Source organism: Mobula birostris, chromosome 19, assembly GCF_030028105.1.
Source record: "Mobula birostris isolate sMobBir1 chromosome 19, sMobBir1.hap1, whole genome shotgun sequence".
Classification (NCBI taxonomy): Eukaryota; Metazoa; Chordata; class Chondrichthyes; order Myliobatiformes; family Myliobatidae; genus Mobula; species Mobula birostris.
The window spans coordinates 66,501,335-66,524,068 of NC_092388.1; the positions used below are offsets into that span (position 1 = coordinate 66,501,335).

A 22,734-nucleotide genomic window follows, 5' to 3' on the forward strand; every position below is an offset into this window, starting at 1 on the left:
GAGAGATTCAGCAACTTTAAATTCCTCTGTGTTATTTCAGAGGACCTGTCCTGACAAGTGCAATTATGAAGAAAGTATGGCAGTGCCTCTGCTTCCTTCGAAGTTTGAAGATTCAGCACAACATCTAAACCTTTGACAAACTTCTATAGATGTGTGGTGGAGAGTATATTGGCAGGCTGCATCACTGCCTAGTATGGAAACATCGATGCCTTTGAACAGAAATTCCTACAAAAAGTAGCGGATATAGTCCAGGCCATCACGGGAAAAGCCCTCCCCACCAATGAGCACAAGTACACAAAGCATTGTCGCAGGAAAACAGCATTCATCATCAAGGACCTCCACCACCCAGGACATGCTCTCTTTTCACTGTTGCCATCGGGAAAGTGGTACTGTACCCTCAAGACTCACACCACTACAAGAACAGTTATTACTCAACTATCAGACTCTTGAACTAGGGGGGATAACTTCACTCGCCCCATCACTGAACTGTTCCCACAACCTATGGACTCACTTTCATGGACTCTTCATCTCATGTTCTCAATATTTTATTTTATTACATCACTTTTTGCCCTTTCTTTTTGTATTTGCACAACCTGTTGTTTTTTTGGCCCACTGACTGTCTGCTCCATTGGTGCAGTTTCTCATTGATTTTATTATTGTTATTGAACTTACTGAGTATGACTGCAAAACAATGAATTATCCCAGTTGCATAGGGTGATTATATGTAATTTGATAATAAATTTATTTTGAACTTATCAAAACCGTATTGCAGCTGCCACTTCTTTGCCCTTTTTCCTAGTCCAAGTCCTTTAGCAGACTCCCTGCTTCCTCAGCACTACCTGCCCATCCACCTATCTTCATATTGTCTGCAAACCTGGCCACAAAGCCAAAAGTCCTCCAAATCACTGACAATTTTCTACATCTCAGCTAAAACTATCAGTATATAACAGCATCTTTTAACCATCTTACTTCCCTGTCCTGCTGCTATGTGAACATGTACATCATTACTTTACATCCAAGTTCAGTATTTGTTTTTAAAACCTCTGTAATTATGCCACTTCTGCAGATTGAATACCATTTCTGCCACCTAACTTCCTGACTGACAGCTTTCAGCAGTCTATTTTTATAACCTTACAACACAAGGTTGTTTTCTGTATTTGCAAAGTTTTTAATCATGTCCCTGAAAAGCAGATGTCATACTTAAAAGGTGCACACATGCTGAGAAATCAATAAGATTCAAGTTCCAGAAATTCGTTAAATGAATGGAATTTAAAAAAACTTACTGCAAATATTAGTACAAAATGGTTTTGCACTTTTAATTCACATGTGCCCTTGATATGCAAAGTTTTCAGCTGTAGTTTATTTAAAATCATGATTACATAAAAGAAAACAATATACTTTCTGCTATGTCAATTGGGAGAAATCAAGATTAGTTACTTATAACCAAACAAAAATGAGCACAGAAACGTCAGGTAAATTAATTACCACATCAATTTAAAACACTGAGATTTCAGTAATATCTCCTAAGTTAATAAAAGGCCAATTCAAATGGTCTTTACTGATTTTGGAGAATAACACCTACACTGTGACAAGTACTTAAAAGGCAGTGCGAAACTGAAAAGTGGAGAATTAACAGAGTACCAATGGCCAAAACCAGAATTACTCTCCTCCCCTCTCCCACACAGCCTGTTAATTAAATTACATACTCAATGTGTTATAACTTATACAAGAGTAGGACAACATGTTGATGAAAGTAAAAACTTACACACAGAAACTCAGTTTGTTTACTTTAATGAGATCTTATCCACTTAAAAACAGCTCATTTCAGTTTATTGAAAACATCTTAATGTGTGAGTTTTTGAAACTCTGCTCAAGTAAAATTTGTAGAATGGTATCCAAATAATAAGGAAGATGCTCATTTGGAAATTACTTTTGATTTTGCCCCCTATGGCTCACTCTAACAAAAAAAAGTCTACAAATTGCAAGTTTGTCAAAAAATAAAATTCTCCTCTGAATGCTATACCCCCAGAAAACAAAAACTGCAATCTCATTTAGGTTCCAAATATACAGATGAGCTCTCACACATTTCCATGATGCTGAGCAAGACCTCAAATCTGTGCAAATATTTATTTTACTCAAACCATATTGACTGTACACACTGGCTCAGACCAATCATTCCAGAGTTGAAGTGATCAGAAACAGGATTTAAAAAAGCTGATTATGCACATGTGCTAAGTAATGACATGCTTATATGATGAAATGTCCTGCACTGAAAGAAAAAAAATCATCTATTTCTTTTGAGTCAATACCAAAAGGAACACAAAATCAAAACTCCGTAAGAATCCAATACTTCGTATGATCTATAGAATCATACATCGGCCAAAAACAATTTGCTTTAGAGTTGTTCACATTTGAAGACTAAGCTGCAAATTTCTCCAAGTATACAAACCATATTCAAATGGCAAAAGTTAGCAACTCTCTACCCCAAAGTGCAGCTTGTTGAGTAGCTCTTCCAAAACAAACATTCTTACACATTCTAGAGCTTAGTCCATTAATTATTTTTAATGCTTTTAGATGGCATCTCAGCATTATTGCCACTGCTAAATTAAAGTGGACAGGATTGAACACTGAAAATTAAAAACTGAAGCTATTACTCGTCTGAACCCACGGTCCTCTTCGCTCGCTTACGGGGAGACCTCCTTGGTGAAGTTTTGTCTGTGAATAAACAGTTAAAATACAATTAGAATACAAAGATTTTTTTCCCCTAATCAACGTAGCTCAAGATGAAAAGAAATACAAATGGGGAGCATCACAAGCCTCATTGTCATGAGTAATTTGTCTCTGGCTACCACTTGAAAATTGCTCAGGAATCAGTTAAGCAAAAAGGACAAACAGCTTGCTTTCTGCCTTCTAATAACGGCACTTAAGACAGTAGAATGAAAATATCTGATGAATGGGTTTATCTTTCCACAAGGCTATGCCAGGATGACCAGACTCAAAAAGTTACTTTCACCAAACAGCAAGGCTGATCAACACCTCTACCCTTTAACCCACTGATCCACATCCCATCATCACTACTTTATAATTTCCTGTCAGCCACCTTATGTATAGACATTCTTGTGCCTAGTATCACTTTATGGACATAATCCACATTGATAAGCCATCTTGTGTATTTATATTAATTGTGTTCTTTATCTTGTTTTTGTGCTACATTGGATCTGGAGTAACAGTTAATTGTCTCCCCTACACTTGTGTACTGAAAATGAAATTAAACAATCTTGAATCATATCCTTGTGCGTTGATCACCTCATCACTCCTCAAACTCTCCCAAATCCAACTATTTCTGGCTTTCATGAATGACAATTAATCAGAAATATTAACGTACTTTCTCCCTTCATAGGATCAAGTAATTCAAACATTTGGCATTTTCTAGTATTCACAAAGTTTTGCTTTTGCAATAATTGAGATATTTCTTCATTAATAACAGGAACTTAATTTTCGGCTTAAAGGCAACTTATTGAATGTGAATTAATTCACATTTAATCAAGTGCACAGCAAATGTTTGCAATTTCAGTTATATACATTTAAATTAGTGTACACACTTTCCACACATTCAACATTTCCCCATTAACCTGTACATAGTTGCTTCGGAAATTTAGAGTGTACAATTGGATGGAAAATAGAAAAACAAACTTTATAACTAAAGAATGCTGTAGGAGAATGTCAAATGTCTACTGTCAAATTTCAAACTTCAAAAGATCAACAGCAGACATTCAAAAGCTGATCACAAGTCATTTGTTAGATGAAATTTGACAGTGGGAATTATTATAATACTGAGTATTCAAAGATACAAATCAAACCCACCAATTATTTAGCTCAATATAACTTGAAGGATTGCTCCTTGAGATGCCAATGGAAACTACAACTATAAAAATTCATTTTAAGCTGCTGCCATGCCTGACGCTGTGTAAACATTACAATGACCATACAAAAGCATACAAACTAACGACAAGTTTAAGACATTGTATTTTTCACTTTGTTCAGTTTAACCTTTTTGTCCCACTCAAGCGTGTTGTAACATTTAATATATCCCCAGCTGTTCTTTTGATGGACTTTATCAAATAGTAGAGAATATTTGTGTAATGGGGTCTTTATCTCTGGCAAAAACAGAGAGGTAAAGCAGGCACAGATTTAACCAGCAAGTAGCATAAATACAACTTTCTAGCTGTACACATGTAGAAATGGAAGAGCCCACATGGAGTCACAGTTTACCATACAAAATACTGGCATAGAAAAAACATGGCATTAAGATGATCTTTCATCTTTGGTCATTTAATAAGTTGATCCATTATCCTTTTAATATTAAGCCCAAGGTCCTAAGGTACACCATCCAAAAGCAAACAACAGTATTAATTTTAGAATAGATTGAGCAATAGAAACATTAGATCTCACCTCGTCTACTCTGCACTGAAAGCACAAGAAAGGCAAAGCAAAAGATAGCAAACATTAGAATCGATGTTTTAGAATACATTGTCTTCTGATAAAGTCAGGTGCAGGCAGACACGCACACCATAAACTCAACATGCAGAAAAGCAAATTCAGTAGCATTCCATTCACAATTGCTGGGAGTACATCAGAAATCATAAAGACCCAGGGCATAGGAGCAGAATTAGACTATTCAGCCCATCCAGTCTGCTCTACCATTCCATCATTGCTGATCCTGGACCCTACACCTGCCTCCTCGCCATATCCTTGGATGCTCTGACTGATCAAACAAAAGGCACTGATGATTAAAATGCCATTTTAAAAGCCCAGCTGCCTGAAGACTGAATCCTGATACCACAGATACAATTGTCTAAATCGCGCATCTGTGAAGGACAGCATGCCAAAGTGGCCCATGCATTCTGAATGTGCTCCTTTGCCATAACAACCTCCTCAAATCCAAAACCTGCTAGAAATCTGAAATAAAGCAGAAAATGCTGGAAACACTCACCAAATCAGACAGAATCCATGGTAAGATTAACAAAATTCATGTTGAGTCAGAATTGACAAATATTAACTGCTTCCCTTTCCACAGCTGTCTGCATCCAACATTCAGGCTGATGGATACTGGCAAATTAGGCCTATTCATTTGTTTTTTTTTAAAAATGACAATACACCAACTATTCCATTAATATGACGACAAGGGAGCTTAACTGAGACCACCTTCAATGGTCTACTCAAACATAATCATAACATGTCATGCTTGAAACTGTTAATGACATATTCTGTCATATTAAACCTGTGTAGTAGCCAAAGGCAAACATACTTTAGGCTTCCATGTTGTAAATACACGGTGCATTAAACAATTCTCAAATTCTCAAGTGCAGGACATGTACAAGAAATAAGATGGACAGGTGACAGCAGGGGCCTTGAAACTCAAGACATACCATGCAAGAGGTAAAGAGAGACCCTTAAATTTGGAGGTATCCTAACAAGATGGAACACGGATCATTCTGTTTGATAATAGCATGCTCAAAATCTCCTGGCCATCGCAAGATAGCTAGCTAGCACTTATGCATCACAGCTCAATTAGGCATCAAGACTTCACTCCATAAAAAGCATCAGGCTATCTTAATTTTGTATTAGTGCAATCGCAGTAGAGCTATTTAGCAAAGTGTCAGATTATGGCAGCTTCTGCTAATCAGTTACATCATAATTGCAAAAATCACATTTCTCACCACAGACTCCCCTCATCAGGCTAACTGTTAATAGTTTATGAATACCAGATCCAGGATTTCTGAAATTCAGCTGTACTAACATTCTGAAGTAACTCTTTAACAACGACACAGATTAACACCTCCACTAAAACAAGCAAGGCAACAAAGCAGGTTAGATTTAAGTAGGACGCAATGCCCACTTGTAAGTTACTTACTGATCTGGTTCAGGGTTTCCTGAGGAATCCAGCTCATGTCTACATTGTTGTGGTTAGATGTACCCATCTCTACTTTGGAAGTTGGCCGTCTTCTCTGATTGGAGGAAAAAAACAAAAAACAAACATACAAAGTAGCTAAAATAAATTACCTAGGCCAGAAGAATAATCAAATTAATTTCTCATATGGAAAAGGAAAATTCTTCATGTAAAGTGGTGTACATATTTTGGTTTAATATTAAAGTTAGAACTGAAAATTAAGACACATGGGATTGTAGCAGACACAGGAACACAGCCGCAGGCAATTTCACATTGTCCATTAAGTCCCAGTCATTATAGCATAGACCATTCCCCACAGGGCATCCATGTCATATCTCGGCAGAGTAATCTAATTAGTTTCATTGTTGCAACACACACAAAATGCTGGTGGAACGCAGCAGGCCAGACAGCATCCATAGGAAGACGCACAGTCGACGTTTCGGGCCGAGACCCTTCGTCAGTTTCATTGATGTTTGTGTTTTTTTTATGCGGAGTGGTGAGTGTGTGGAATGGGCTGCTGGCGACAGTGGTGGAGGCGGATACGACAGGGTCTTTTAAGAGACTCCCGGACAGGTACATGGAGCTTAGAAAACTAGAGGGCTATGGGTAACCCTAGGTAATTTCTAAGGTAAGGACATGTTTGGCACAGCATCGTGGGCCAAAGGGCCTGTATTGTGTTGTAGGTTTTCCATGTTTCACTTTATCGTCTGCAAATTCATTTGCCTCTGGTGTACATCAAATTTCCATAAGACCATAAGTAGGCCATTCGGCCCATCAAGTGCTCCGCCATTCAATCATGAATCTTCACTTCTTCCAGTCATCCCCACTCCCCCGCCTTCTCCCCATACCCTTTGATGCCCTGGCCAATCAAGAACCCACCCATCTCTGCCTTAAATACACCCAATTACTTGGCCTCCACAGCTGCTCGTGGCAACAAATTCCACAGATTTACCACCCTCTGACTAAAGCAATTTCTCCGCATCTCTGTTCTAAATGGAGATCCTTCAATTCTGAAGTCGTGCCCTCTTGTCCTAGAATCCCCTACCACAAGAAATAACTTTGCCATATCTAATCTGTTCAGGCCTTTTAACATTCGGAATGTTTCTATGAGATCCCCCCTCATTCTCCTGAACTCCAGGGAATACAGCCAAAGAGCTGCCAGACATTCGTCATACGGTAACCCTTTCATTCCTGGAATCATTCTTGTGAATCTTCTCTGAACCCTCTCCAATGTTTCTAAAATAAGGAGTCCAAAACTGCACACAATACTCCGTGTGGTCTCAAGAATGCCTTATAGAGCCTCAACATCACATCCCTGCTCTTATATTCTATACTTCTAGAAATGAATGCCAACATTGCAATCGCCTTCGTCACAACCGACTCAGTCTGGAGGTTAACCATAAGGGAATCTTGCACAAGGACTCCCAAGTCCCTTTGCAACTCTGCATTTTGAATTCTCTCATCTAAATAATAGTCTGCCCGTCTACTTCTTCCACCAAAGTGCATGACCATGCACGTTCCAACCTTGTATTTCATTTGCCACTTCTTTGCCCATTCACCTAAACTATCCAAGTCTCTCTGCAGGCTATGTTTCCTCAACCCCACCCGCTCCTCCATCTACCTTTGTATCATCAGCAAATTTGCCACAAATCCATTAATCACATTGTCCAAGTCACTGACATACATTGTAAAAACCCGCAGTCCCAACACCATCCCCTGTGGAACTCCACGGGTACTGGATCCCTTTATTCCCACTCTGTTTTCTGCCAACCAGCCAATGCTCCACCCATGCTAGTAACTCCCCTGTAATTCCATGGGATCTTATCTTCCTTAGCAGCCTCATGTGCGGCACCTTGTCAAAGGCCTTCTGAAGATCCAAGTACACCACGTCTACTGCATCTCCTTTGTCTACCCTGCTTGTAATTTCCTCAAAGAACTGCAGTAGGTTTGTTAGGCCTATCTTGTCATGTGCCTCCAGTTACTCCATAATCTCATCCCTAACAATCAATTCCAACAACTTCCCAACCACCGATGTCAGGGTAACAGGTCTATAGTTTCCCTTATGTTGCTTCCCACCCTTCTTAAATAGCGGAGTAACATTTCCAATTTTCCAGTCATCCAGTACAATGCCAGAATCTATAGATTCTTGAAATATCATTGTTAATGTCTCTACAATCTCTCCAGCTACTTCCTTCAGAACCCAAGGGTACATTCCATCAGGTCCAGATTTATCCGCCCTCAGACCATGAAGCTTCCTGAGCACCTTCTCAGTCGTAATTTTCACCGCACAAACTTCACATCCCTGACACTCTTGAATGTCCAGTATATGCAGACGTCTTCCACTGTGAAGACTGATGCAAAATATGCATTCAGTTCCTCTGCCAGTTCTGCACCTCTCAATACCATATCTCCAGCGTCATTTTGTATTGGTTCTATATCTACCCTCAACTCCCTTTTACCCTTTATATACTTAAAAAAATTTTCAGTAGCTTCTTTGATTAGTCAGCAGGTTCCTTTCATAATTCATCTTTTCTTCCCTAATGACCTCCTTAGTTTCCTTCTGAAGGTTTTTAAAAGCTTCCCAATCCTCTGTCTTCCCACTGGCTTTGGCTTTCTTGTATGCCCTCTCTTTTGCTTTTACTTTGGCTCCGACTTCATTTGTCAGCCATGGTAGTGTCCTTCTCCCCTTTGACAATTTCTTCTTATTTGGAATATATCTGTCTTGCACTTCCCTCATTTTTCGCAGAAACTCCAGTCATTGGGATCCAGGGAGGTTTGGCCAGGTGGATTCAGAATTGGCTTGCCTGCAGAAGGCAGAGGGTGGTGGTGGAGGGAGTACATTCAGATTGGAGGATTGTGACTAGTGATGTCCCTCAAGGATCTGTTCTGTTCTTTTCGTGATTTTTATTAACGACCTGGATGTGGGGGTAGAAGGGTGGGTTGGCAAGTTTGCAGATGACACAAAGGTTGGTGGTGTTGTGGATAGTGTAGAGGATAGTCAAAGATTGCAGAGAGACATTGATAGGATGCAGAAGTGGGCTGAGAAGTGGCAGATGGAGTTCAACCCTGAGAAGTGTGAGGTGGTACACTTTGGAAGGACAAACTCCAAGGCAGAGTACAAAGTAAATGGCAGGATACTTGGTAGTGTGGAGGAGCAGAGGGATCTGGGGGTACATGTCTACAGATCTCTGAAAGTTGCCTCACAGGGTAGTTAAGAAAGCTTATGGGGTGTTAGCTTTCATAAGTTGAGGGACAGAGTTTAAGAGTCGCAAAGTAATGATGCAGCTCTATAAAACTCTGGTTAGGCCACACTTGGAGTACTGTGTCCAGTTCTGGTCGCCTCACTATAGGAAGGATGTGGAAGCATTGGAAAGGGTACAAAGGAGATTTACCAGGATGCTGCCTGGTTTAGAGAGTATGCATTATGATCAGAGATTAAGGGAGCTAGGACTTTACTCTTTGGAGAGAAGGAGGATGAGAGGAGACATGATAGAGGTGTACAAGATAATAAGAGGAATAGATAGAGTGGATAGCCAGCGCCTCTTCCCCAGGGCACCACTGCTCAATACAAGAGGACATGGCTTTAAGGTAAGGGGTGGGAAGTTCAAGGGGGATATTAGAGGAAAGTTTTTTACTCAGAGAGTGGTTGGTGCGTGGAATGCACTGCCTGAGTCAGTGGTGGAGGCAGATACACTAGTGAAGTTTAAGAGACTACTAGAGAGGTATATGGAGGAATTTAAGGTGGGGGCTTATATGGGAGGCATGGTTTGAGGGTCGGCACAACATTGTGAGCCGAAGGGCCTGTACTGTGCTGTACTATTCTATGTTCATTGCTGCTCTGCTGTCCTTCCTGCTAGTGTCCCCTTCCAGTCAGCCTTGGCCAGTTCCCCTCTCACACCATTGTAATTTCCCTTATTCCACTGAAATACCGACACATTGGAATTTGAGGGGAAAAATAAAATCCAATGTGAACTCAATCATATTGTGATCACTGTTCCTCAAGGGCTCCTTAACCTTAAGCTCTCTTGTCACCTCCAGATCATTGCACAACACCCAATCCAGCACTGCCGAACTCCTAGTGGGCTCAACAACAAGCTGTTCTAAAAAGCTTCTGAAGCTAAGAATTGTACAAATTCTCTCTCGAGGTCCCATACTGACCTGGTTTTCCCAATCCATTTTCATGTTAAAATCCCCAATGATTATCATGACATTGCCTTTCTGATACGCCTTTTCTATATCCTGCTGTAATTTGTAATCCACATCCCAGCTGCTGTTTGGAGGCCTGTATATAACTGCCATTAGGGTCGTTTTACCCTTTGCCATTTCTTAACTCAACCCAGAGACTCTGCACCTTCCAATCCTATGTCATCCCTTTCTAATGATTTATTATTTCTTACACACAGAGCCACACCATCCCCTCTGCCTACTAACCTATCTTTCTGACACACCGTATATCCTTGGATGTTCAGCTCCCAATGGCAGCCATCCTTTAGCCAAGTTTCAGAGATGGCCACAATGTCATATTTGCCAATCTGTAACTGAATTTCAAGATCTTCCATTTTATTCCTTATGCTGTGTGCATTCAAATATAACGCTTTCAGTCCAATATTTGTTGCTTTCTCTGTTTTAGCTGCACCATGCCTCTATTGACCTGTTACTCATGCCACTGTCTGTGATTAAGCCTCATCTGCCTGTTCTTTCTATAATCTCTGTTGCACACTATCTTTGATTTATTTCTGTTTTCCCTTTCCTCAAACCTCTCTGGTTCCCATCTCCCTGCCAAATTAGTTTAAACTGTCCCTAAAAGCTCTATTAAACCTGTTTACTAGGATATTGGACCCTTTTGGGTTCAGGTGTAACCTGTCCAGGTCGTACCTCCCCCAGAAGAGGCCCCAATGATCCAGGAATCTGAAGCCCTGCCCCCTACACCAGTCTCTCACCTGATCATGTTATTCTTGTACTCACTAGCTAATGACACAGGCAGCAATCCTGAGATTACTACCCTAGAGGTCCTACTTTTCAGCTTCCACCCAACTCCCTGAATTCTCTTCAGGACCTCCTCCCCTTTTCTACCCATGTCATTGGTACCAAAGTGTACCAAGACTTCTGGCTGTTCACCCTCTCCTTTCAGAATACTCTGCACCCAACCTGAGACATCCCATACCCTGGAACCTGGGAGGCAACACACCATGCAGGTATCCCTATCAGGCTGACAGAATCTCCTCTCTGTTCCCCCCACTATGGATTCCCCTATGACCACCACATTCCTCATCTTCCTCTTTCCCTTCTGCACCACAAAACCAGGCTCAGTGCCAGAGCCCCGATCGCCGTGGTCATCCTCTGTCAGGTCATCCCTCTCAAATGCATTCAAAACGAGATTACAATTACTGAGGGTGATGGTCACAGGGGTGCTCTCTACTATCTGAGCTCTTCCCTGACCGTCACCCACTTATATAACTCCTGCAGCCTCGGGGTGACCAACTCCCTGTAGTTCCTATCTCCTGCTCACTCTCCCTAATAAGCTGTAGGTCATTGAGCTGCAGCTCCAGATCCCTAACACGCTCTCTCAGGATCTGCATCTCAGTGCACCTGGCACAGATGTGGCCATCTGGGAGATTCCCAGGATTCCCACATCCAACACCCAGAGCAAAATACTAACCCTACTGACATGTTCTCTATTCCTCAAAAAAAAATGCAAAGAAAAACTAAAAACGAAGTCCACCAACGACCATGGACACGTTCAAAGTGATTGCGCAACCACCAACTGCGACTCCAGCCTTGAACTCCAGGCTGGGTCTTTATGTGCTGCTATTGTGACTCCCGTCTCCCCTTCCCCCACCACCACTCTGCAACTCCGTCTCCCTCAGATCCCACCGTCAGCTCCTGGGCCCTCAGAGGCTCCATCTTCCTCTCACCCCAACCATCCCCTCTCCACTGACAACCCCAGCCTCCCCCCTCCCCCCTCCCCCCTCTGATCCCAGCTCTCAAGATTCCAGCCTTGAACTCCAGGCTGGGTCTTTATGTGCTGCTATTGTGACTCCCGTCTCCCCTTCCCCCACCAATACTCTGCAATCCCATCTCCTTCAGATCCCATTGTCAGCTTCTGGGCCCTCAGAGGCTCCATCTTCCTCTCACCCCAACCCTCCCCTCTCCATTGACACCCCCAGCCCTCCCCCCCTGATCCCAGCTCTCATCCGTGCCGGGTCTTTACCATCCCCTCCGACCTTCAACTGTCGGAGGCAGAGCGCTCTGTCCTCAGTAAGGGCCTCACCTTTGTCCCCCTTCGCCCACACCTCAGCGAGTTCCGTGTTCGCCATGATGCGGAACTTTTCTTCCGCCGTCTCCGTCTCCGAGCCTACTTCTTCGGCAAGGACTCTTCCACCCCCACCGATGACCCCTTCTCCCGTCTTCAACCCTCCTCTTCTTCATGGCCACCCCGCTCTGGTCTTCTGCCTGCTCTGGATCTCTTTATCGCTAACTGCCGACAGGACATCAACCGTCTCGACTTCATCACACCTTGTCCCCATTCCAACCTCACTCCTTCGGAACGCTCTGCTCTCCACTCCCTCCGCACTAAACCTAACCTTATTATTAAACCCACCGATAAGGGGGGTGCTGTTGTAGTCTGGCGTACTGACCTCTACCTTGCCGAGGTACAGCGACAATTCACGGATACCTCCTCTTATTTACCCCTCGATCGTGACCCCACTAAGGAGCACCAGGCCATTGTCTCCCACACCATCACCGACTTTATCCGCTCAGGGGATCTCCCATCCACTGCTACCAACCTTATAGTTCCCACACCTCGCACTTCCCGTTTCTACCTCCTACCCAAGATCCAGGCCCGTCCTGGCCAACCTATTGTCTCGGCTTGCTCCTGCCCCACCGAGCTCGTTTCTGCATACCTCGACACGGTTTTATCCCCCCTTGTTCAATCCCTTCCTACCTATGCTCATGACACTTCTCACGCTCATGACACTTCTCACTTTTCGATGATTTTAGGTACCCTGGCCCCCACCGCTTTATTTTCACCATGGATGTCCAGTCCCTATATACTTTCATTCCCCCATCAGGAAGGTGTTAAAGCTCTACGCTTCTTTTTGGATTCCAGACCTAATCAGTTCCCCTCTACCACCACTCTGCTCCATCTAGAGGAATTAGTCCTTACTCTTAATAATTTCTCCTTTGGCTCCTCCCACTTCCTCCAAACTAAAGGTGTAGCTATGGGCACCCGTATGGGTCCTAGCTATGCCTGCCTTTTTGTTGGCTTTGTGGAACAATCTATGTTCCATGCCTATTCTGGTATCTGTCCCCCACTTTTCCTTCGCTACATCGACCACTGCATTGGCGCTGCTTCCTGCACGCATGCTGAGCTCGTTGACTTTATTAACTTTGCCTCCAACTTTCACCCTGCCCTCAAGTTTACCTGGTCCATTTCCGACACCTCCCTCCCTTTTCTAGATCTTTCTGTCTGTCTCTGGAGACAGCTTATCCACTGATGTCTACTATAAGCCTACTGACTCTCACAGCTATCTGGACTATTCCTCTTCTCACCCTGTCTCTTGCAAAAACGCCATTCCCTTCTCGCAATTCCTCCGTCTCCGCCGCATCTGCTCTCAGGATGAGGCTTTTCATTCCAGGATGAGGGAGATGTCCTCCATTTTTAAAGAAAGGGGCTTCCCTTCCTCCACTATCAACTCTGCTCTTAAACGCATCTCCCCCATTTCACATACATCTGCTCTCACTCTATCCTCCCGCCACCCCACTAGGAATAGGGTTCCCCTGGTCCTCACCTACCACCCCACCAGCCTCCGGGTCCAACATATTATTCTCCGTAATTTCCACCACCTCCAACGGGATCCCACCACTAAGCACATCTTTCCCTCCCCCCCCCCCTGCATTCCGCAGGGATCGCTCCCTACGCAACTCCCTTGTCCATTCGTCCCCCCCATCCCTCCCCACTGATCTCCCTCCTGGCACATATCCGTGTAAGCTACACGTGCCCTTACACTTCCTCCCTTACCACCATTCAGGGCCCCAAACAGTCCTTCCAGGTGAGGCAACACTTCACCTGAGAGTCGGCTGGGGTGATATACTGCGTCCGGTGCTCCCGATGTGGCCTTTTATATATTGGCGAGACCCGACGCAGACTGGGAGACCGCTTTGCTGAACACCTACGCTCTGTCCACCAGAGCAAGCAGGATCTCCCAGTGGCCACACATTTTAATTCCACATCCCATTCCCATTCTGACATGTCTATCCACAGCCTCCTCTACTGTAAAGATGAAGCCACACTCAGGTTGGGGAAACAACACCTTATATTCCGTCTGGGTAGTCTCCAACCTGATGGCATGAACATCGACTTCTCTTAACTTCCGCTAATGCCCCACCTCCCCCTCATACCCCATCTGTTACTTATTTTTATACACACATTCTTTCTCTCACTCTCCTTTTTCTCCCTCTGTCCCTCTGAATATACCCCTTGCCCATCCTCTGGGTCTCCCCCCCCCCCCGCCATCTTTCTTCCTGGACCTCCTGTCCCATGATCAGCTCATATCCCTTTTGCCTATCACCTGTCCAGCTCTTGGCTCCATCCCTCCTCCTCCTGTCTTCTCCTATCATTTTGGATCTCCCCTTCCCCCTCCAACTTTCAAATCCCTTACTCTCTCTTCCTTCAGTTAGTCCTGACGAAGGGTCTCGGCCTGAAACATCGACTGCACCTCTTCCTAGAGATGCTGCCTGGCCTGCTGCGTTCACCAGCAACTTTTATGTGTGTTGCTTGAATTTCCAGCATCTGCAGAATTCCTGTTGTTAACGAAGTCCACCAACCCACTTACCTCACTGAAGCCCCCTTCACCAAAGCCTGAATGAGCCAAAGCCTGTTGCTTCTACTCTCGCCACTGGCCTACTCCCAGCAATGTCTAATTCAAATCAGACTAGCCCTTTAGTGGGAGATTTCCAAGCAAAACCAAACATCCTCACTGCCAGCAATCCTGGTCACTGTTCACGAGTTCCCTCTTTCTCTTACCCAATTGAGCTTAATTTGGTTGAATAGTAGGTTTTCCTTAGTTTACCTGAATGAAAGTTCTGTACTTCATTCATCTGAATCAAATCCCCTCAATCTCCTTTGTGCCAAGTACCCCAGTTCCTAACAAATGCTTTAGCCAAATTCTTGGAGCCATTCCTGTATTTCCTCATACATAGGAAAAGGACCCGAAGGGAGGGAACGTCGACTCAGACCATGAGAGGCCTGCGTCAGGTGCAACTCCTCGCACAGACTAGAGCAATGTGTGATTAAGTGCCTTGCTCAAGGGCACAAACACGCTGCCACAGCTGAGGCTCGAACTAGCAACCTTGAGGTAACTAGACGAACGCCTTAACCACTTGGCCATGTGCCCAACACAAAAGGACCTACACACCCTTCCTGAAGTACTGATAAAAGCTAGATGCAAAATATTAGGTGTAATCTAATCAGTTTCACAAAGATTCAGCACGACCTGCCCACTTTTTACAGTTAATTCAAATTAGACTAACCCTGTAGTGGGAGTATATTTTTTAGTACCATGCAGTCTTTGCCAAGGAATGCTGAAAGGGCCCAGTATGCAAATTCATGCTTTTAGGCCAAACAACTTGCTGCAAGACAGGTGAATCACTGGACTATAAACAATACTACGTTTTCCAAGTACAGCTATTAAAGTTGCATTAACTCTTTAGACATTCTATTCAGCACAATTACAATAATAGCAAAATCACTTTGCAAACATGGAAAGGCATGCGAGAAGTCAGCTGTAGGTAAAGCACACTCTGGGTCAACACAAGAGTTCAAGTGTCCATAATCTCCGAGCTGAGAAGCCAGATAAGCCTCCTTTTTGAATAGCTACCAATCTTCATTCAAAGAATTCCCTTTAAACACCAACTGACATTTACTTTATAATCCAAATTTATTATTTGATCATTTTCAGACAGAAAACCATGAAGATGGCTAATTAATTTAAAACTATGGATATTCCACGGTCTTGGTAGGCCAAAGAACCTGTCTGTTGTCTCACTGCTTCTTTTGATCACCAGTGCAAAAACATTCTGGCCACAAGTTGTCAAAAGGACAGCCACAGTGTCTCAGCTTGCACTACCCGACACCTAGCCAGACTCTTTGAATCATGTAAAAAATAAAGGATTAAGGACTGCCTCAAAAGGAAGCCAAGGTCCAGTGCAATCCAGCTCAGTGAAGTCTCCATGATCAGAAATTAATATCTGAACTTGGTTTTTGTATCATTAGTTATCCTTGTGCATTTGTAGCTAAAATATACACAACTTAATAGCATTGTGTCAACATGCCAAAGGTTTTGTCATTGAAGAAAGTTTTAAGAACCAACTCCAGTTCTGGAGCATACAAATTAATCGAATAACAGAACCCGGATTCATAAAGAGGTCAAAATCGTAAAGTGCATCAGAATTTAAAACTTCAATAAAACATACTTACTTTTCTTGATTCCAAGAGTTGGTGGATACCAACCACAACAAGTAACCCAAGGCCAATTAGGAACATATATAAAAATATTCTGCAAATTAAATTGTTTATATTAAAATATTTATCAAGACAAGTGCAGAAACCCACCAATAAAAGGCAGCAGCACAACCAACAGAGCGGACTCCAGTCAGACTTAGCAAAAAGTAATTATTTTTTAAAAATCGTTACACAGCTTTTTCATTCCCCTTAAAAGCCAAATCACTCAAAGGGCAATTTGGACTGTTGAGAATGTGAGTGTGAAGGGAATCAGGAAAACTCTGTATACCGATTGTTATAACCATTAATGAAAGTCTTTATGGTTTGCAAAATATTCTAAAGCACAGATCAACAATTGGCATAATCAGAACAAGAAAGCTAGCTTAGTAAAGTTTACTGTACTATGATGAAATACAGAAAAAGTTTACTTCCTTGTACTTTCTACAGTAGGCAATCACCCTGTAGGACATTAACAGAATACCAGTTTCACCAATGCTACAAAAGCTATACAATGAAACATTCATTCATACAAAACCCAATCAATCTCAGTTTAAGAGACTACATGCCTTTTGTCACATACAATCCATGGTAAGGAGTCTGAGTTGGAACTGGAAGAACTCTGGATCATACAGGAGGCTAAAGGGATGATATATAGTACATATAGAAAGGTAATTACACCCAAGGTGCAGGACACTGGAAACAGGGTGACAGTCAGGAAGGGGAAATGGGGAAAGGGGTTAGGGAGTCAGTGCAGAGTACCCCTGTGGCCATTCCCCTCAACTTTGGATACTTTTTGCCGGGGGGTGGGGGCGGGGGGGGGGGGGGGGTTAGAAGAGAGGTTGACCGAACAAAGGGAAGTCATAGTGGTCGGGTCTCTGGCACTGTGCCTACCCCTGACTCCAGATGAGGCACACTGTGATAGGGGATTCATTGGTTAAGGGAACAGACAGGAGGTTCTGTGAGCAAGAATGAGATTCCCGGACGGTACACAAGGAAATCTGCAGATGCTGGAAATTCAAGCAACACACACAAAATGCTGGTGAACGCAGCAGGCCAGACAGCATCTATAGGAAGAAGCAGTCGACGTTTCGGGCTGGGACCCTTCATCAGGACTAACTGAAAGAAGAGCTAGTAAGAGATTTGAAAGTGGGAGGGGGAGGGGGAGATCCAAAATGGTAAGAGAAGACAGGAGGGGGAGGGATGGAGCTAAGAGCTGGACAGGTGATTGGCAAAAGGGATATGAGGCTGGAGAAGGGAGAGGATCATAGGACGGGAGGCCTAGGGAGAAAGAAAGGGGGAGGGGGAGAGCAGGCAAGGAGTTATTGTGAAAAGGACAGAAGAGAGAGAGAGAGAGAGAGAGAGAAAAGGAGGGGGAAGAATAAATAACGGATGGGGTATGAGGGGGAGGAGGGGCATTAACAGAAGTTAGAGAAGTTGATGTTCATGCCGTCAGGTTGGAGGCTACCCAGACAGAATATAAGGTGTTGTTCCTCCAACCTGAGTGTGGCTTCATCTTGACAGTAGAGGACAGTATAGACATATCAGAATGGGAGTGGGACGTGGAATTAAAATGTGTGGCCACTGACAGATCCTGCTTTCTCTGGTGGACAGAGCGTAGGTGTTCAGCAAAACGATCTCCCAGTCTGCGTCGGGTCTTGCCAATATATAGAAGGCTGCATCGGGAGCACTGGACGCAGTATATCACCCCAGCCGACTCACAGGTGAAGTGTCGCCTCACCTGGAAGGACTGTCTGGGGCCCTGAATGGTGGTGAGGGAGGAAGTGTAAGGGCATGTGTAGCACTTGTTCCGCTTACACGGATAAGTGCCAGGAGGGAGATCATTGGGGAGGGATGGGGGGACAAATGGACAAGGGAGTCGCATAGGGAGTGATCTCTGCGGAACGCGGGGGGGGGGGGTGCGGAGGGAAGGATGTCCTTCGTGGTGGGATCCCGTTGGAGGTGGCGGAAGTTACGGAGAATTATATGTTGGACCTGGAGGCTGGTGGGGTGGTAGGTGAGGACAAGGGGAACCCTATCGCTAGTGGGGTGGCAGGAGGATGGGGTGACAGCAGATGTACGTGAAATGGGAGGGAGATGCATTTGAGAGCAGAGTTGATGATGGAGGAAGGGAAGTTCCCGGACGGTACGTTGCCTCCCAGGTGCGAGGATGCAGGATATCTTAGATCGAGTCCTCAGCATTCTTAAGTGGGAGAGCCAGAAGTCGCGGTCCATGCAGATGTCAATGGCATGGGTAGGACAAGTGACGAGTTTTTGCAAAGGGAGTTCATGGAATTAGGTGCAATGTTAAAGGGCAGGGCCTCCAGGAGTGTGATCTCAGAATTGTTGTGCCACGTGCAGGTGAGATTACAGAGTGTAATGCTTGGCTAACGAATTGGTACAGGAGGGAGGGTGGGCAGAAAATACTTGCATCAATGGGTTCTCTTCCAGGAAAGGTGGGACCTGTACAGAAGAGATGGTTTTCACCTGAACTGGAGGGGGACTAATATCCTAGCGGGAAGGTTTGTTAATACTGCACAGTGGTGGTTTAAACGAGAGTTGCAAAGGGAAGGGAACCAGAGTGCCAGAACAGTTAGTAGAGAGATTATGGAGACAGGTGTTGGTAAGACCTCAGACAAAGTCAGGAATCAAAAGGTTGAGCATGGTGTGACTAGGGCCCTGAGCTGTGTACATTTCAAAGCATAGGAAAGGCACATGAGCTCAGGGCATGCATCAACAACTGGAAGTATGACGTTGTAGCCATTAGTGAGTCTTGGTTGCAGGAGGTGCAGGTCTGGCAGCTCAATATTCTGGGGTTCCGCTGTTTTAGATGTGACAGAGTGGGAGTGATTAAAGGAGGAGGGGAAAATGTCACAGCAGTGCTCCATCAGGACAGCCTGGAAAACATGAGGAGCTCTGGGTGGAAATGAGGAATGAGAACAGTATGACAATGTTAATGGGACAATATTACAGACCACCCAACAGTCCACGGGATTTAGAGGAACAGATCTGTACAGAGATCGCAGACTGTTGCAAGAAACACAAGTTAGTTATAACTTTCCACATATTGACTGGGAATCCCATACTGTAAAAGGACTGGACAGGATAGAGTTTGTCAAATGTGTTCAGAAAAGTTTCCCTCATCAGTACGCAGAAGTCCCAACGAGAGAGCGTATGTGATACGGGATCTATTAGGGAATGAGACAGGGCAGGTGACAAGTTTGTGTAGGGAACATACACAACGTAGCAATCCTGTGACCACAACGTCATTAGTTTCAAAGTAAGTATGAAAGAATATAGGTCTGGTCTGCAAGTTGAGATTTTAAATTGGGAAAAAGGCCAATTTTGATGGCATCAGAAATGATCTGGCAAGTGTGGATTGGGACAGGCTGTTTTCTGGCAAAGGTGTACTTGGCCAGCGGGAGGCCTTCAAAAACAAAATTTTGAGAGCACAAAGCTCGTACGTGCTTGTATACAAGCATTTGGATAGAATGGAATGATTAATAATAATCAGCATGACTTCGTCCATGGTAGGTTATGTCTAACTAATCTTAATAGATTTTTTTCGAGGAAGCTACCAGGAAAGTGTTGAAGACAGGGCACTGGATGTTGTCTACATGGCTTTAGTAAGGCATTTGACAAGGCCCCACACGGGAGGCTGGTCAAGAAGGTTCAGTCGCTCAGCATCCAGGATGAGGCAGTAAAATGGATTAGACATTGGCTCTGTGAGACAAGTCAGAGAGCAGTAGTAGAGGTCTGTGACCAATGGTGTGCCGCAGTGATTGGTGTTGTCATCTATATCAATGAACTGGACGATGTGATTATCTAGGTTGGCAAATTTGTGGATGACACCAAGATTGGGGGTGTAGTGGACAACAAGGAAGGTTATCATAGCTTGCAGAAGGATCTGCATCAGCTAGAAAAATGGGCTGAAAAATGGCAGATGGAACTTAATGCAAACAAGTGCAAGGTTTTGCACTTCAGTAGCACCAACCAGACGGCACTGAGAAGCGTGATAGAACATAGGAATCTGGGAATACAGGCCCATAATTCGTTGAAAGTGGCGTTACACAGGATTGTAAAGAAAGCTTTTGGCACAGAGTCTGCATAAATTAATGTATTGAGTACAGCAGATGGGATATTATGTTGAAGTTGTACAAGACATTGGTGAGGACTAATTTGGAGTATTGGTCACCTACCTACAGGAAAGATGCAAACAAGGTTGAAAGAGTATAGAAAAAAATTTACAGGCATGTTGCCAGGTCCAAGTGATCTGAGTTATAAGGAAAGATTGAATAGGCTAGGACTATTCTTCAGAACACAGAAGATTGAGAGGAGATTATGAGGCGTATAGGCAGCAGACCTTTTTCATTGAAGTTGAGTGTGACAACAACCAGAGGTTATGTGCGAAGGGTGAAAGGTGAGAAGTTTAAGGGGAAATATGACAGAAACTTCTTCACTCAGAGGGTGGTATGTGGAATGAGCTGCCAGCACCAAGTGATTCATGTGAGCTCAATTTGAACGTTCAACAGTACTCTGGATAGATACATGGAGATAGTAGGGGATAGAGCGATAAGATCCCGGTGCCAGTCAACGAGAGTAGGGAATTTAAATAGTTTCATCATGGACTAGAGAGGCCGAAGGGCTGTACTTCTACGACACTATACAAAAGGTTACTGGAAAAAAGAATTGTGAAAGAGGCTAAAGCCAACGTTTATTGATTTGCTAAATATCAGTATCATTTAGTTTAGCTAATTACTAATAATTTCAAACATGTAAACTGACCTAAACTACCTGAATATTTTAAAACTGTTCTATGTTATCACCTTGCAGGAAAAAAGAATTAGTACATGCTAGCTCCATTTTAATGTTTTGCGCAGACACATGGGTCATTCCAAAACATCCCGGCACCATAAAACATTATAATGGGTGTAATTATATATTACACAGATATTTCACTGTGCAGTATAGGAATTGCACTAGATACAAATCTATAGCAAATATCAGAGTACCAAAACTATGAAACTATAACATTCATATGGAATGGACCAATTGTTGCACAGATCAATGCAATGAATGAGAATATTTCTGCACTTAAGCGTATGTATTGTTTAAATAACTAGATTTTGGAAATTTGACTAGTTCCTTAAACAGAAACCTTCAACTCTTGCTCGACCAATTAAAGGTACACCTGTCACGTCACACAAGTTTGGCCCTGATCCAATCAGTACAACCTACATATCTGAAGAGGCAGGCATTGTCTGGACAAAAGTGCTACTCACCAAGCATTAAAGCCCATTAACTATACTCACAAAAAATTGTACCCAAATGCCCATTAAAAGGACTCCTAAGTTTTCAGCTTCAATAACTACCGAAGATAACAGACAGTTTATTCAGATGTTGGAAAATGGTGCTGTGTAGCATAGGAAAAGGGTCAAATTGCCTCTGCAGTTTCAGGAATTACATGCACCACCATAATGAAAACAAAATGACAAAACAGAAAAGAACTAATCAGTCAGAAATTTACTTCAAATAATAAAAATACATCCTCCTTCTAACACTTACGTTTCTCCATCTAGACCATCCTCTCGCTCAGTTATTGTAACAGTCTGGTTGAACACAGCATCACGGTAAATATTGCCCTACAAAGAGAAATTAGCCACTGATTACAGCAAACAATTACAGACATCATTACTGCCACAACCTGACCCCAAGAGAACTGACAGGGAGCACTTACACTGGCATCCTTGTAGTTGAGGTTGATGACTAATCCAAATGGCCGACCTCCCATTGGCTCAGCAGGAATAAATGAATACTCAAATGTTGCTTGACGTTGGGACTGCACCAATGTATTCAGCTGTAATGCTGTGAACTAAGAGAAAAGACCTGCTTGCATTATTCTGCAACAGAGATGCATACTGAAGCAAACATGAAACTGTTACAGTGAGCCAAGTAATTTTAGGCAACTTTAAACTTTCTAGTTAAATAAATAAATAAATAGTTTCTTGTTATATAAAATCTCTAACTTCAAATGGACCGAAATGGGTTATCAATTAGAATAATTTCATTCAAACCATTTGCATCCAGCATAATTATATGCATTAAGACTTAAAAAGCACTCACATTCTGAATGTAGAACTGATAGTCTTGAGGATAACGGAATGAAGCGTCCAAAGATTCTACAACAAATTCTTCATTGCCCTTGTTTGTAAATCCAACCAAGAATTTCACAATGTTGTTAGCTGGGAAATCTAAATGATAATTAAGTATAAACATTAGGGAA

The 22,734-nt window shown here is 43.2% G+C and overlaps 1 protein-coding gene across 1 annotated transcript in view; it reads right to left on the reverse strand.

Moving 5' to 3' along the window:
* Positions 1-1,774: 1,774 nt before the first annotated feature.
* ssr1 (signal sequence receptor, alpha) overlaps positions 1,775-22,734 on the reverse strand; it is a 28,474-nt gene continuing 7,514 nt past the window's right edge. Inside the window, exons 4-9 of the mRNA XM_072283763.1 lie at positions 22,575-22,702; positions 22,189-22,323; positions 22,017-22,093; positions 16,431-16,509; positions 5,915-6,008; positions 1,775-2,715 (exon numbers count right to left, since the gene is read on the reverse strand). Of these exons, the coding sequence (XP_072139864.1) occupies positions 2,651-2,715; positions 5,915-6,008; positions 16,431-16,509; positions 22,017-22,093; positions 22,189-22,323; positions 22,575-22,702 (578 nt within the window). The 3' untranslated portion in view covers positions 1,775-2,650. The remainder of the gene's footprint in view (positions 2,716-5,914; positions 6,009-16,430; positions 16,510-22,016; positions 22,094-22,188; positions 22,324-22,574; positions 22,703-22,734) is intronic.